At 34.5% G+C, this 17,056-nt stretch overlaps 2 protein-coding genes across 2 annotated transcripts; both read right to left on the reverse strand.

The window, feature by feature from the left end:
• Nucleotides 1-6,111: 6,111 nt before the first annotated feature.
• On the reverse strand, nt 6,112-11,206 carry LOC122146557 (guanylin-like). Its single transcript, XM_042765786.1, has 4 exons — nt 11,156-11,206; nt 10,915-11,022; nt 8,834-9,024; nt 6,112-6,175 (listed from the first exon to the last, which is right to left on the reverse strand). The coding sequence occupies exons 1-4, from the start codon at nt 11,204-11,206 to the stop codon at nt 6,112-6,114; spliced, it is 414 nt and encodes a 137-aa protein (XP_042621720.1).
• A 2,590-nt stretch (nt 11,207-13,796) lies between these two features.
• LOC109067298 (guanylin-like) lies at nt 13,797-14,960 on the reverse strand. The gene is made up of 3 exons (XM_019084261.2): nt 14,801-14,960; nt 14,300-14,486; nt 13,797-14,176 (listed from the first exon to the last, which is right to left on the reverse strand). The coding sequence occupies exons 1-3, from the start codon at nt 14,870-14,872 to the stop codon at nt 14,118-14,120; spliced, it is 318 nt and encodes a 105-aa protein (XP_018939806.1). The 5' UTR covers nt 14,873-14,960; the 3' UTR covers nt 13,797-14,117.
• Between the last annotated feature and the right edge of the window lie 2,096 nt (nt 14,961-17,056).

Genomic DNA, 17,056 nt, shown 5'->3' on the forward strand with positions numbered 1-17,056 from the left:
GATCCTCAACTCCACTTTCCTGCAGAATTTAGCTCCAACCCTAATCAAACACACCTGAACAAGCTAATCAAGGTCTTCATGATCACTACAAAGTTGCAGGTAGTTGTGTTTAATCTAGGTTGGAGCTAATCTCTACAGGAAAGTTGATCTCAAGGTCCATAGTTGAGGACCTCTGGAATAGGAACATATACTCTCCCTTCGAACTGGAATCATGGCGGAATAACCTGTGAAGTCTGCTTCGCAGGGCATTCACATTCATGCAGAACAAATGTCTGAGGTGATAAGAGATACATAGAAAATATGCAGAGTGGGGGTCGCGACCCATGAGTACTGAAATTGAAACCCACTGATTTAGCGCATTAAAAAATCAATTGTCAATATTTCCATCTGTCCTCTCCAATCAGAATGGGATACAGATCTGCTGAATTTCTATTTCTTAGCCCTTCAAAAAGCCCAGTTGGTATAATATCAGTTACCAAACACTCATGAATAGTGTTATGGCTCACAGAAATTCCCCCGAATTCAGGATGAAAACCAAGTCTATTCTGCATTTACACAAGCATCGTTCTCTCAGTCTTCACTGTGAGCCCATAACAGCTGCAAGCACTCAATCCATTGAGACTAAAGCTGACTACCATCCCCCCAATTGCTAAATGAAATGTTGCCAAGTCTTTCTCTCCTTACCAATTTATACCAAAAGAACCTGGGGGCTTTGACATTACATTACAAAGTAGGGCTTTAAAGATCCTAAAAACATCTAAGACAAATCTTTTACATCAACTTGTCCTTCACAGTTAAGTCATTAACAAAGAATCATGGTCAGATCGTGACAATACACGATCATTAAATTTATGGTCGTATATATCAAAGTCAAGAATTCTGTCACATTTATAAATTTAAAGTGCAAGCTCAATGTACAAGTTTGAAACCATTTGGGGGAAGGGAGGACATAACATTTGAAAGATTATCTTCTTATTAAATTGCATTTATCTACAGCATAAAATATTTTTATGAAGACGGAAGGTTCCATTTTCCTGGTAAGTGAATCTGTGGGGGTGGGCAGATCAATGCTCTGTCTTTGTACACACAAATGTTGACATGATTAGGTGGAAAAGATAAGACATTTCTCTTTTATGATAAAATAGTCATCTGAAATGGTGACACATAAAACCAGACCAAAATCTCTCAAAGTGCCTTTTGTGGAGTCTGGGTTTTCATCATCTGTCATAACATCCTTCCAACAACGATGATGCCTATCGTAAACACTGTTTTTCATCAGCTGGCAGTTAATCATATTACAGAATGCCTAACAAACAGCCTCTCTGATTGACGTTGACTGTCTTTGTTTCAAATGCATTGCGTAATTCTGTTAACATCCAATTAACCTGGCTGGTGAACCTGAATGATGCCCATTGAACGACTGCCACACAGCATAATGTACCCAATTAAAGAGAACATTAGGCCAGACTTCATTATAGTATCTTTGTCCAAGAGCAGTAGGTTACTCTACTTGGTAATGTTCAGTCATGGAAGCTTTATTTTATGAAATTTCCGTGCAACGTTAATGCATTCACATGAATTAGTTACAACAATAGCACTATTGTTTAAAGGGGCCGTGCACCCAAAATTAAAATTCCAATTCTTTAGGACTTTCTTTCTCTTTTGGAACACAAGGGAACAACCTGAAACGTGCTTCTACATAAATATGTGAAAACTCATATGTCAAAACAGTTTTGAAGCAATACAACGGCAACAACCTACAGAGGCAGATTACTGATTAATAAAGACTCATTTTTCCATGGTTACTTGCATAATACTATGTAATGAACTCAGAACACTTTCACCACAGAGTATGATTTGTAAACTAATGCATTTTGATGTTAACATCACATAACCATCTCCATATGCAGGAAAATATATTTCTTTCACAGTAAACTTGCTCTGTAGCTTATTTTGTGCACTGCACCTGTAATGCATAGTGCTTGGGTATGTCACAATAAAACAAAAAAAGTGCAAAGACATATACAAGCAAGCTAAAATGGTATGGTTGCTTCAGCAAATGTGTTTTTTATTTGCCTTTTTTAAATTAACACTATCGATTAGGTTAATTAAAATTAGAGCATTAACCTTTTAGCGCCACTCATCGGATATTTCACTTTGAAAGTGTCACTTTTGAAAACGTAAACTCATTTAGCAGAAATATCACCACAGGCACATTTTTCCAATGAGCCAGAAGATATTATAGAAACCATAGGGGTTCAAACAACACTAGACTCTATTGACTTTTAACAACACTAAGACCCCCCCCCCCCCACACACACACACATATCTTCATTTTTGTTTCACAGAATGACAAATGAAAGTCATACTTCTTTGGAACAACATGTGGGTGAGTAAAGGATGACAGAATTGTCATTTTAGGGTGGAGTATTCCTTTAGCAGTATGTAATGAATGCTCAGATGGAACAATGAGAGGTGATGACAAACTATACAAACCTATAACTACCAGGAGGTTACTGAAAGGACAGTGCCTATAAGGACCAAGTGGAACTGAAGCGTGATGATTCAGAACCACTTTATACAACAACCACCTTCATTCTCATCGTCAGACAGTACATTCAGACAAAAACAGTTTTGATTAAATCCTTGAACACCTTGCTCATCCTCGAAATGTCTTTTATTAGATGCCTCAGACAATCCAAGGACATTTCCTCTCAGTGACTCTATATGCCCAGCTATATGCCATAAAATGCCTTCAAACAGTCCCTCGGTAAATCAGACGATAATTAACAGTCTCTAATCCTCTCTCCACTACCATACTCTTCCATCTGCACATTAAATGGGATTATAAGTGGAACTCCTAAGAGCTACCCAACTACCAGCAGCTCACGGCCATCTCCGGGTGGAATTGATATACTTTGTGCTGATTTCCAAAAGCCGAAGCCCAGACGATTCAGAAATAAATTTTAAAGCTTAAAAAGGAAACACTGTTCTTCCAAACAAACATTGTCCCCCCTTTTATATATTTATATTGGATTGTATTCAGAGTGTCCCAGGTTCCCATCAGCCTTCCTACAACCAAACAAAAATTTAGTTTTTGTTTCACAAAAAATGTTGTGATTCAGATTACGACTCTTCTCATGAATTCCGATGGTATCTGTAAACAGAGACTGACTGTTGCAGAACTCTGACAGAAATTCAGTGATGTCAAGGTGATTGGTTATCAAGATACATGTGACCATTACGCTTTCTCATATGGTGGAGACCCTGCTATCTCCAGATAATAAGACAATCTTTGGTACTGCTATGTGAGTAGAATTTTGGACAAATGAGATTTCATTGTGGGTGGGGCTATGAGAAAAGATACCATAAACCCCACACCTTTTTCAAACACATGACATAGTAGTGTCACTCATTTCATTTCAAAAATAACTATTTGGTCTTCCAACTGAGTCACTGAAAGGCTCAGTGAGAAAAATATACTGAAGGGCTTGTGTAGGAGGGGATGAATACATCAATCTATCAAACAGCAGTAAAATAACACCTCGCACAAGAAGTTCAATATAAAGTGCTTAGCAAATACAACATGGAAAAGAGAGCACAGAGAAAAAGATGAGAATAAAAGAGTAACAGCAACAGAAATAACAGAAGCCTAAACACAGTCTCCATCTGTCAACACCACCCGGGGTTTCAGTAATGCCCAGGACATTTTCCCTACTCAGCTGTCACCATCAGCATGCCCATGTCCAAAGCCACTGTCAAAAATAACAAACAGAAGTGTGTTGATTTCTTGGGATTCTGTTTTCTTGACATTTCAGGAACTGCATGTTTTGTTTAGTTTTTTAAATGTATTATTTTCCCGTAAAACTTAATTTGCCTGGCTTGTTTGTATGCATATGTTGTTCTGGGTTAGATCATTCCAAGATCACAGCAGGTCAAGCTTAAGCAACAGTTCAAAGGACCCATTTCAGAATACACCACTCGCTGAGATGGACACAACGAGGTTCGGTTAAGGTACTTTGTTGTGTATTTGAACATGCTGGATATTTTTGAGTGAAAGTATATCTTTAAGTAACTTCTCATCCAGGAACCCCCTCTGTAAATGTATTAAAAGAGAGCATATACACTGTAAATAATGATTACTGGAGTATGTTTAACAAGAAAATATTATTTCAGATTTTAAAATTTCATGTTTAATTTTATGTTTTATTTATTTATTTATTTATTTATTTATTTATTTATTTATTTTAGCGTAGAAACACTGAAACAATCCTCTGATTATGGACAAGGATTGCTCAGAGGGACAAGGATTGCTCAGAGGGAGAGATCTGTCGAATAAGGAAACCAAATAATTATTATTATTTTTTTTTTACAATAAAATACAAACAGGCTCTGCTCCCTACGCAAACACCACTTTGATATCCTTACATAACTGGCTCTCAAAACAACACTTTAGCTGTTAGTATTCTATGTGGGATTGTCTGATTCACACTCATTTCGTGCTTGTGAAGAAAATAATGCTTGATGCTTTTGGACAGGAATCGTTGCTTGATTCTGTTGATCTGAAGTGAGCTGTAAACTGAAGACTGATGGGCTGTCAATACATAGTCAATACATTTAGTCACACACCATTTTTAGACACTTAGAACAAACACATGTTCATTCTTCACAAGCGAAATGTGTTTTTTTAACAGTGCGTTATGAATTGTTGCGGTGGAGATTTTTTATGCAAATGTGTTTTCGATATACTCTGTGATCATGACATGTGAAAAAACAAATATAGTACATCTGTTCTTCAAGTACACATTTAGCTTACATGGATACCAAAGAGCTGTGGGATCTCTGTCCAGCCAAGTAGCCTATTACGTATGTGTTCATAACCTACAGCTAATGTTGTTCTAAACTCCGCTTTCACACAATAGTAATACCATGGAACACCTGCATCTAATATCCCACAGTGCTGGACGTCAATGAAAGACCAAAATATTATTTTAGGCAGTGCTGTCCTCTAGTGGAAGAAAAAGGTAAATGCATTGGGTGCAGCATTATTATTGTTATTCTATATATTTTTTTAATAAATTATTATATTATATTTTTATAAATATTATTATTATTATAATAATCATTTTTGAAATGAAATGGATATAGGACATATTCAAATCTTTAATTAACTTTTTTGTAACAGCTGTGAACTTTTATTTTATTTTTTTTACAACGCAGATAAAATTGTAGACACTTGGTTTTGGAAGATATATAAAATAAAATATGCTAACTTCAAAGGGCTATAAAATACTATTAATGAACAATTATTCTACTTAATCCAGAATATATGCCAGAAAGTTATACATTTTCATAGGGCTGTAGCTAGTTGGAATCATTCTAGGGTCCAACAGGTTATTTATTTTATTTTAGTTTATATTTTACATCAAATAACAAATGCCCAAATATGAGTAAAAAAAAAAAAAAAAAACAATAACAAAAATATGTATAAATATGTCTAATTCATAAAATAAAGACTCTCAAATTTATACAGGCGCTGGTCATACAATTAGAATATCATCAAAAAGTTGATTTATTTCACTAATTCCATTCAAAAGTGAAACTTGTATATTATATTCATTCATTACACACAGACTAACATATTTCAAATGTTTATTTCTTTTAATTTTGATGATTATAAGAATATATTATACAAGTTTCAATTTTTGAATGGAATTAGTGAAATAAATCAACTTTTTGATGATATTCTAATTATATGACCAGCACCTGTATAGTCAGGAGGCCCAGAATACTAGCTACAAAAGATTTTGCACTCTGAATATATAGAAATGTATTATTTCTAAGGTATATGTAATCTAAAATATTTTTAGATTCACTAGGTGGCAGTATCTCCATTCAAAACCAAATTCTGTTTTTGTTTAAAAGATCATTCTGTACTATGTGACCCAAACATGTTATGAAACACATTTAAATAAATATTTCTCTCATTGTTGTGTAAAATAAAATGAGTAATATGTGTTTTACCCTGTTATATTTTACTTGCTGTTCTGTAGACAGATGCATGACAGCACTGACGTATATGAATGCTGTGATGCTGGGAGTGTGTCAGCTCTAACAGCCGGTGCAGGCCACGTTGGCGCAGATCTCACAGGGGTCTATAGGACTGATGATTTCACTGTTGACAGATCATTAAAAAGGTCAGTCTTTAATGTCTAATGACCCTGTATTATGTTTGCTTATAATCACGCAGCTTATCCAATCTGAAAACTTCTGGAGTGTTCTCACATTCAGCAAATAAAACAGACTAGTGTTTATAAGATGGCAATAAAAGATATGGCCCATTACAGAGATGGGCCATGTTTACTAAGAGAGAACTCTATATGCCTCGCTAAAGTACAGTTTTACTGCTTAGAGGTTGCTCTTTCAAAGCTCATAACACCTAATGGAGTTATATTTCATTTAAACATCAACTTGACACTTGTTTCTCCTTAGGAGACATAAAAATTGACACAAAAGTAACAATTTAGTGCCACACAGTTGATTATAGAGCTAGCGTGACTAGCATAATAGTTCAAATTATTTGATTATGAACCTATTTGATGATAAATGTTTAAGTTCATTTTGACATCACCGACTTTTAATCTACACTACCATGCAAAATATTGGGGTCATTAAGATTTATTTAAAATAAATTAATTTTATTCAGCAAGGATGCATTAAAATGATCAAAAGTGATAGCACTGTAAAGACATTTATAATGTTACAAAAATACTATTTCAAATAATTGATGTTCTTTAAAACGTTCTATTCATCAAAGAATTCTGAGAGGAAAAAAAGCACCCAATCAGCATGTTAGAATGATTTCTGAAGGATCATGTGACACTGAAGATTGGAGTAATGATCTCGAAAATTCAGCTTTGCCAGGAATAAATTACATATTTATTTATTTTCACTTGTAATAATATTTTATAATATTAATGTTTTAGTGTATTTTTTTGAAACTAAATGATCACCAGTAAGAATTATAAAAGCAGAGTTGGACGAGGAAATGCATGATGCATCAAGACAAGAGAAATATCATCAGCCGTCAGTTTGGCCCACTGCCAGAACCATAATGGCAGCTGCAGTATCACAGTTAAGGTGATTACACCCCTCCGCTGCTGTCTAACTGCCACCGGTGGAGAAAGGAAATGAGTGCCTGGGAGACTAACGGGAAAATAAGGCTGCCCTTTAATGCAGCCTTATGACACAGCTGGGAAAAGAATGACAGTACAACTGTGTTCGGTTTTAAGATTTGTGTGTGTGCGTCATACATGCCTATGACAAATCATGTTAACTGTTGCACTAACAGACTTCTATTCTTTCACTACCACATGTTTAATCCTGTCCTTCTGAAAGACAAAAACAAGGATTCTAGTGTTTGATTCAGAACTTAATAACTGAGAAAACCAGGGGCGTCATGCACTTATTATTTTTGAGGGGGCACGAGGGGTTGGGAGACCTCGTCAACACATAATGCTGTATAACTGATGTAGGCTTATATTTTACTTAATTTTTCCTATTTTATTAAATATTTCCAAACATGTTAAAGGTGATGTATGTAATTTTTTGACTCTACTAAAGCATAAAAATACCATAATATGCTTGCAGACATTTAAGAAACATGCTAAGTTAACATACTTGTTTATCTGAAAAACAATGTTACAGTCAGTTATTCTTCTTTGAAAATGTGCGTTCTGGGCCGGAATGTTGGTCTCTGTTTTGGTTTGTGAAACCCACCAACTGCCAGTTTACTCAATTGTATTTCGGCACCCCAGGTTGCCAGATTGCCAAAACACAGCAATTTCATTTCATTCATTGTCAAGTGCGCTCATTCCTGTTTGTGTCGTCAATCTGGCAACCTGCGTGTGTCAAGTCTGAGGAGGAGGGGCCGGGTGAAAAAAAAAATATGTTTAACATGACTGACTTTGTCTTTTTACGTGAATGTAAATACTTTGTAAGTTACTAATTATAACATGTTCATTGTACAGAAAGAGCAAAGAACATTCACATAATCAAAGAACATCACTGAATTTCAGTCTAGCCAGAGTTCAAGCACTCTCAAAAAATCCCATAATAATAAATGAAGCTGTTTACACTGTGAAATGAATATCTTGCTTACATCGTACGCACATCTGCACTTTTGTTGTTTCTGATGAGAGAGAGAGAGAGAGAGAGAGAGAGAGAGAGAGAGAGAGAGCAGAATTTAGTCGGCTAGCACGTGCACTGAACAAAACACCTGCATTTCAGCGATGACTCATCTGAACGCCTCTGATTGGCCATTGCATTCATAAGCTCAACAGAATCATGTGTGCTTGTTTTTCATGCGCAGCGCTGTAAAAATAACTATTTTAAAATAAATATGTTTTAAAATGTAATTTATTCCTGTGAAGGCAATGCTGAATTTTCAGCATACTACTCCAGTCTTCAGTGTCACATGATCCTTCAGAAATGCTGCTCAATAAATATTTCTTATTATTATCCATGTTATAGTTTAATATAGGCTTAATATTTTTGTGGAAACTGTGATGCATTTTTCCCCCAGGATTCTTTGACAAATACACTTCAAAAGAATAGTATTTATATAAAAAAAAAAAAAAAAAAAAAAAAAAAAAATCATTTGAAACATGTCTTTACTGTCACATTTGATCAATTTAATGCACCATTGTTGAATAAAACAATACATAAAAAACAAACTTTTCAACAGTAGTAGGCTATATATATTATTGTATTTTATTAAAGTTTCGAGCCACTATCTCAAATTTCTATACTTATCAATGATTTTACAGCACACCAACCCAGATGCTGGAAGACTTCGTCAGCATCATCTTTTCCGCACAGCACTCTGAACTCTCCTGGCAGGTCAGGGTCGGCACGTAGGGACAATGCATCGCCGTAGGTCTGTCGCGGGTTTGTACTCGTGTCAGTCTCCATAAGCTTTTTCAGGGTCTTCACTGCCTCCAAGGAGAAGCTGTACCCACTGTCCTATAAAACAGACATCCAATAAGAAGCTAAGATCTGAATTATTACTCCACACTGCAAAGGCATTTTTTTCCCACATAGGTCTGCCATAAACCAGTCATAAAAGGAGAGACTTTTAAAACTGAAAGATATTTGGATACAGACCACCTAAGATGATTACCTTGCAGATAGCCAGGGTCTCTTTTAAAGAGAGGTACTGAGAGTGAAGAGCATTAGCCACCATTTACACATTGATTGATATTGAAAGTCTAAATCTGAATTATATACTGAACCAAATCCAGCCATTCATAAATAGTTAAAAAGAGGAACATCAAATAATTTTCCATTAATGTCAAGTTCAATTGATATCCACAGAGAAATCTTCCAAATGTATGATATACATTGAAGAAAAAATAATATTGATCTGGTCATAGTCAGCTTAATTATATGCTATGATAAATCTAACAAATCTTTCAAGAATGTATCTGAGTCTTTTCCAACCAAAACCAAAAGAAGGAAATAAGAAATAATATTTTAGGAATATTCAGTAATACTCATGTCAGTCAAGCACATTTCCTTGCCTAGTTATTTATTTATTTATTTACTATTATTCTCATTACTATAAAATAAGTATTTATATGTATGTATTTACAATAAAATATAGGCCTACTGTATTACAATGATTTTTGTTTACTGTAAATCAGCATAAATTATTTAATTATTTATTATGTAAATTATTTGAAAGATTTAAAAGGGTTGTATTTAAAATATTGCAGTGTTACAATAATGAGCATAACCAATGAGAATATCATGGAATTATTCTAAATACACTCAGAAGGAAAAAACAAACAAACAAACAAGCAAAAAACAATAATTCTTGACAGTTTGTGGCAATGAAAAATTGGGGGGGGGGGGGGCTTTAATGTACTGAAAAGATAATAATAATAAAATTCGGTCACACTTTATTTTGGGGACCCGTTCTCACTATTAACTAACTATTAACTAATACTTTTGCCTCCCTAAACTCCTAATTTGCTGCTTATTAATAGTTAGTAAGGTAGTTGTTAAGTTTAGGTATGGGGTAGAATTAAGGGATCTAACATATGACAATGTAGAATAAAGCATTATGTGTGTAAGGGAAAAATTCAATGAATCAATTATATCCATATTTACTTTGTATATTATCTAAAATATTGCTTTGATATTATGAAGTGCAATATGAGCGTTCATGCGTGAGACCTCCGAGTTCTGCTTCTGTCTGAATATAAAGAGTATAAAAGTAGAGAAGCATGCTCACTTATTTTTGTCACACATATAGTGGAGCTCACTGCTGTATTGTCTGACCTTCTTGCAAGAATAAATATTTAAAAAACTTTGAATGTTCTTTGAATTCTACAACATGTGCTTTATAAGTACTAATAAACAGCCAATATGCTTGTACAATGCATGCTAATAAACATCTTATAGTGAGAACTGGTCACTAACCTAAAGTGTTACCATAAATTCCAAACATAATTGTCTAAAAAAGTATTATTTTTATTTAATGCAAAATAGAATTTTGTCATATTTTTTAGATTCACCTGTTCACACACAATGTCATTATTATGAAGGATATGACAAAATTTAAAAACTGAAAAAGGATTCTTTGACGTTTTAAATAAACCAAAGATTATTGGAGTATGTTTTACAAGAAGATATTAAGTTTTTCTAATTCAAAAATCTAAAAATAACCAGCAATTTCTGAGTGAAAACTGTTTCTTCAATTTTTTTCCCCCTGATGTATCAAATACAAAAATGTTTTGAGAATGCAGTTCCACAATCAACCTAGTAATATCTTTCCTCAAACAAACTCCCAATTGAATCCAGCCTCACAAAGTGAGAGTGGTTTATGTAAACGGACCAATTCTGACTTACTGTAACCTGTACACATTGTGAGATTTGAAAGAAGCTTGTGGTCAGGAGGAGGACGATTATCAGCGCTCTGATTTTCAGCCTCAGATGGACAGTCTCAGAAGAGTGGCTCTACATGGAGAGAGATTGCATTAAGTGAATTCAGATGTACATCAGGTCAAGCTATATAAAGTGTGATTATTGAGTTACTAAGTAACCTTTTAAGACCTGGTGGTCGAATACAGCCCGTTGTTTACATTTTGACCTCCTCTTTGATAACAAAAGAGGATGTACGTGTTTTCTCTATATGAATCATATGCAGGCCTGTCAGTAAGTGACAAACAGTGGACCAGGTAATCTCATAAATCCATCCGCCACGAGCACATACAGGACATAGATGTCAGCTGGCCGGCTTGCAGACTGGGATTTAGAAATTAGATTGTACACAAGGTTGTCTCTCTATAAATTGCAAGGCTGTCAGGGTTTAATACTAGTGCTTGTGCAAATTGATATCAGTTCGGTAGCAAGTCCGAATCAGTGACCTGCTTTTTTTTTTATCAAAAAATAAATACAGTGTTGAAGAAGCTACTTTGAAATTGTAGTGTGTCAAAAAATTGCTTTTCATAACTTCAAATAGATGTAGCCTAGTGAGAAGTACTGAGTTAGAAAAGTAGTGAGCTATAGGCTACTCACAAATACTAACAAATTGTCAAATTTGGTGCTATTGAATTGTATTTTAATTGCAGTCAGAGCAGTATTTAGCATGGCACAAAAATGAACTCATTTAGGGTAACCACATTTGAAGAAATCAATTTACACTAGAGACCAATTAAACTGAAAAAAATTTAATTTATATATAACAGTGATTAATAGCAGATTTAAGTAATGTAATTTGTTTTTTAAAAGTCAAACTAATTTAAAATTCATGCTGCGCAAGACACTGCAAAAGATGTGAGCGCAATCGGACAAATGCATCCGTCTAGCACAGGGGTCACCAATTAAACATACCTGATCCAACTAATCAAGTCCTTCAGGCTTATTTGAAAACTACATGGTATGTGTCTTGGAGCAGGGTTTGAACAAAACCCTGGTGGATTCCGGCCCTCCAGGAATTTAATTTGACACCCCGGGTCTAGTACGTTTACCTAAGTTGCATCCCAAATGATGCATTATACACTATGCACTTATACACTATATACACTTTTTCAATAATTAAGTGCATCATCCAGGTATTTAAAGTGCAGTTTTTCTTTTTGGAATTTTCAATGTGAACACACTACTTCACTATTTATACCACAAAACTGCATAGAATAGTATATAAGTATGCAATATTGTGGAATGGAAATGGAATGGAAAAACATGTTCTGTGTGAACGGCCTCGTCTATATCTAGTTTACTTGCCAAAACTGAACATAATGTAAGCTGAACTACCAGTCAGTGCTGCATGCTTTGCATACATTTAAGCATTTAAGACAATAAAGACTACGATTAAAATAAAGTATTTTAATCATACTGTGTTTGCAGTCATAAGTACTTGTGTTTGAGAAATGAGCTTGTGTTATCTAATAATGCATGGCGATAAAACACAATGTATCAGAGTAATCCTAATAAAACTGGGCAGTGATACAACAGGATACTGTACTTGCGTCAGTCTACTGAGCTATTGCAGCTGTGCAATAGAACCCTTCTTAATACAAAGAGACTGGAAAATTTGCATCAATGCATATTGTCCTAACCATAGCTTTGCAGAAAATGTGGGATTTGATGTTTGATAAACTCCAGACAGCTCCAAACACAATAAAATCTGACTCTATATTTCTATTGAACATCTAGCAATGTAATGGCTGCTGAAAATTTTGGAATAAATGACATTCTAAAATATATATATATATATATATATATATATATATATATATATATATATATATATATATATATTAACTGTAGTTTATTTTTCAAATAACTGCAGCCTGGCTAAGCATAAGAGACTTTAAACCCAAACATACAAGATGCAAGATGCTTCAGATAACACTCATATGTCTTCTTCTTTTGAAGATTTCAATACTGTCACCTAAAATTCAAAAAGAAGTATTTGTTCAAGGCTGGTTGGTCTCCCTAATGACCAATACCTTCAAAGCGAAAGAAATGGTGTACTCTCCGTTCTGTTGTTCACCATTTCACTGAAGCTTTCAAAACAAGTAAATTACAGATCCATCAGCAGCCTGCTTCTATTTTCTAGAGCTTACAAGCAAACACAGAGCAGTATGCAAAAAGAACATTGTACCTAATCAATTTTTACTCAAAGCACAAGGCAGCAATCAAGGTGGCTGTTTTGTGTACAAATGTTCTGCTCCATAAAGGTTTGAATTCTCATCTGGACAACAAATGATCAGGAATGTGTTATGTTGGGGTGATGTACTGATGTGCTGCCTATATGCAGTCAGCAGACCGGTTTCACCACACACACATACAGTTCAAACTCACACAAAAACACACATTCATGGTTGAAAGATTTCATTTCGAGTAGGTAATGAAAAAAAGTAATATTTAAATGAGCAGTCAAGCAGTTTCCTGAAGACATATATCAGTAAAAACAGTCTTCCCATTTAATTTTCCTGTCACTCAACATTCAATACATCTTTTATGAGCAACAGCCCATCGAACCTCATCAAGAACTCATGGCGTGTGTTGCTTTCAAATTGACTGAATATAAACATGAGGTAGTCTGCTCCCCCTGTCAATCAAAAAGTATGACATATAATGGTTTGCACTCAGACATCCTGACATCTTCATTCATTACAAATGAAGTAATTGCCTAGTTTTGGCTGTAAAATTGAATAACATTTTTGCAACATCAATCAGTTTCTTTCAACAATAAATATAATACACAATGCACAGAGAACAGATTTGAGGCATTATTTTTTTTTTTATTGAACACTGAGGCATTACCACACACAAAGGCGTATAAAACCCAGCAAAACTGAGAAATAGAACAATAAAAAAGACACTTCTTTCTTAAATAAATGAAATATGTGCTGTAACAAAACAAAACATGGGAAAGAAAAGAGGGGAAGGAAGTTTAAGTAACAGTTCATAATGTTCTGCCATTCAGCCAACATTCGCAATGTTTGCACGGTCAATTGTGAGAACTTATTGCAGTAAATGAAAATATGCAGATTTTATTAAGTGAAGATGATGATAATCAAGCGAGGGGATGATGGAAGGAATTAGCAACCGGTACAAGCCGCAAAAGCACATATTTCACAAATGTCCACAGGCACAGATGCTGAAACAGACATAACAGTATCTCAGGTTAGACTGGGATTCATCAAGCAATACAATGTAATTTATTAACAGTACATTGTGTACAATTATTGCGCATGGATTTAAAAGTAAACCAGGACATTACCTAGCCTAGCAAAGGACATTGTTGCTCCTCTCTGCATGCACAGAGGCACAAACTCCTGTGGCAGCGTTGGATTGGAACATACAGAAAAGTAGCTCGTCTTGATCAACCGAGGGTTTTGTGTTTGTGGTTGGTCGATTAATTGCTGGAGAACTTTCACCGAGTCCAGTGAAAAGGAAAAATCGCCTTCCTGCAGGAGGGAAATTGTAGAAATAAACGGATGAGTTCAATTCTCAATGCAATGATCGAACTATGCGTCAGCACTGACCGATTGACTTAAACTTAATAACCTTTGGATGAATGGTTCTTTATAAATAGCTTAAACGACTCATGCCTTTATTAAATACACCTTTGTACCACAAATGCAACAATATACACGCTTCAGAATGAAGTCAAATACAGACTAATGCAATTCTGAGGAGATTACATCCATAAGTCATGGAATAGAGTGTTCGTAAGATTGTAAGTTTTAAGAGTTTTTTGGCAATAAAAGCTTGAGCTTACCTGGACTTGCACAGCCTCAGAGACCAGGCAAAGAGCCACAATGAGGAAAGCGACAGACAAAATGGTTTTCATGCTGGCCGGTTCTTCTTGAGAAGGGTTTAGCTGTAGTATGTTTTTCGGTTGTTGTCAATGTAATCTCTGCCTTTCTCCTCTTTCTTTCTCCTCTTATATAGGAAATGGTCAGACCAACAACCTATCAGAACCTGTCATTGTTTCTTTGCTGTTAATGAATAAAGAGGATAAACTTTACAATGTCGTAAAACAGAATTTATAAATCCTAAGTGACGTCGTCTGTAGTTGTGACATGCACTTTCATGGAACTTTTATGGATTTTTCATTCTCTAGTTAAGGTTAATTAATAACCACCCAATGAGCACACAATAGTGTCTTTGTGCTGAGAGCAGGTTAAAACTAATGAGAATACCAATGCAAGCAAATATAAAAAAAGCTACACCCTACATTTATTTATTAAGTATTTTTCCCCCGATCACAGGCTATGAATAAATGTTTAGTCATTGTCTGTAGTAAATGTTTTGCAAATATTACACTAGTGATCTAATATATCATGCTGTAAGAGTGATATATAAAATGTACATATGTAAATATATACAAATATAAAGAATATCATAAGATTGCTTATTGCAAACATTTAGTCTAGAGCACTGGTTCACATCTAGTGGGTCATTACACAAAAATGTTCTGAAAAGGTCATGGAGAGCAAAGAAAAAATAAAATGTAACTAACTATACAGTTGTGCATATCAATCTAATGCTGGTGTATTTTAGTGCAAATATGTCAGTTGTCAACATGGTTAAGGCTTAATGCTCAAAGAAATACAATATTTGGCTCAGTTTTTGTTCCACGTGTTAGGCTGATAAATTGCAATTCTGCTGTTGTTTGCATTTCAAATTGTCACATATTCCCATTTAGCTTGTATGATAAAAGGCAATGTTTGATTTAAAAAAATTTTTTTTTAACAAATATTTAATAAAATATTTTTAAATAGTTTTATTCAGATATATACATGAATTATGAAAAATAAATACTTTAATTCAGCAAAGATGAATGAAACTGATCTGATCAAAATTGACAGTTAAGACTTTTACATTTTTGCAAAGCATTTCTATTTGAAATAAATGCTGTTCTTTTGAAATTTCGCCAAAAAAATCCTGAAAAAATGTATCACGGCTACCACAAAAATATCAACAGTTTTTAACATTATTAATGAGAAATTGAACACATTAGAATGATTAGAAGGATCATGTGACACTGAAGACTGAAATATCAATCACAGAAAAAATATAACAATAAATGAAAATACATTCAAATAAAATTTAATTAAAAATATTTGACATTATTGCTGTTTTTGCTGCATTTTTAATCAAATAAATGCAGCCCTGGTGAGCATAAGGTGCTTATTTCAGTAGTAATTTGTGCTGTTTTGGGTCACCACATGTTCAATGTTAAGTTTGGGCCTTGCCTCAAAACTAGATGAGACCCACTGGTGAAGTACAACAAAGTGGATCTGTTGTACTTCACCAGTTCTTCAACATTACTATGGTAGCACAACTTCATTGTTCAGTTATCAGTTACAAATCACTATTATGTAATCAAAATCTATATGCTATATGAGCAGTTTATGAAACTCTCAAACCTTCAGTTCAGCTAAATTAAATGTTTAGACAAATGATTAGTTAAATCTGTTTTTATACAATAGGTGTATAATTCTAATAATCACCAGGTTCATAAAAAGCTTTAGTTTAATATTGTGATGGTGCCCACACATGACATCATTTAACTTCTACATTGCAACAGCTTATTGACCAAGCCTCTTCCTTCCTTTGTCCATATACGTGATTATTTGCACTACAGACACTCATGTACACATGTGTTCGGCTTCCAACACAACACACGTATCTCATGCTTATCTGGCGCATATGGATGTCAGGCATGAAGAGGCAGAACCTAACACTCCTGTTTGTACATAGGAAGCTTCCCATGCTTTAATTTGCCATTGCTTATCATGGCTCAAAGACAATGATCATTATGCATTGTGTTTACTTACTATTGTCAATATTCTCCTCCCTGTGAAGGCGCGTTCTGTTTTAAAACTGCTTTATGATTTAATGGCCCTAATTACACAGTAACTGCTTTGACCTTTGCATCAGACGCTCCGAGAGCTGTGAGAAAGAAATCAGGATAGTGGAAAATGTTAATGTCTAAAATACATTGTAAGTCCCTTTGCATAATTATAAA

Source organism: Cyprinus carpio, chromosome A11, assembly GCF_018340385.1.
Source record: "Cyprinus carpio isolate SPL01 chromosome A11, ASM1834038v1, whole genome shotgun sequence".
In the NCBI taxonomy this organism is placed as follows: Eukaryota; Metazoa; Chordata; class Actinopteri; order Cypriniformes; family Cyprinidae; genus Cyprinus; species Cyprinus carpio.

Bases quoted from the DNA above. Each gene is read 5' to 3' on its own strand.
- LOC122146557 (XM_042765786.1), bottom strand. From the start codon at position 11,206: ATGATTCATATAGAGAAAACACGTACATCCTCTTTTGTTATCAAAGAG. The intron at 11,023-11,155 runs GTCAAAATGTAA...CTCTCCATGTAG, and splicing joins CTTTTGTTATCAAAGAGGAG to AGCCACTCTTCTGAGACTGT. The intron at 9,025-10,914 runs GTAAGTCAGAAT...TCTGTTTTATAG, and splicing joins CACAATGTGTACAGGTTACA to GACAGTGGGTACAGCTTCTC.
- LOC109067298 (XM_019084261.2), bottom strand. From the start codon at position 14,872: ATGAAAACCATTTTGTCTGTCGCTTTCCTCATTGTGGCTCTTTGCCTG. The intron at 14,487-14,800 runs GTAAGCTCAAGC...TCCCTCCTGCAG, and splicing joins CTGAGGCTGTGCAAGTCCAG to GAAGGCGATTTTTCCTTTTC. The intron at 14,177-14,299 runs GTAATGTCCTGG...TGTCTGTTTCAG, and splicing joins AATGTCCTTTGCTAGGCTAG to CATCTGTGCCTGTGGACATT.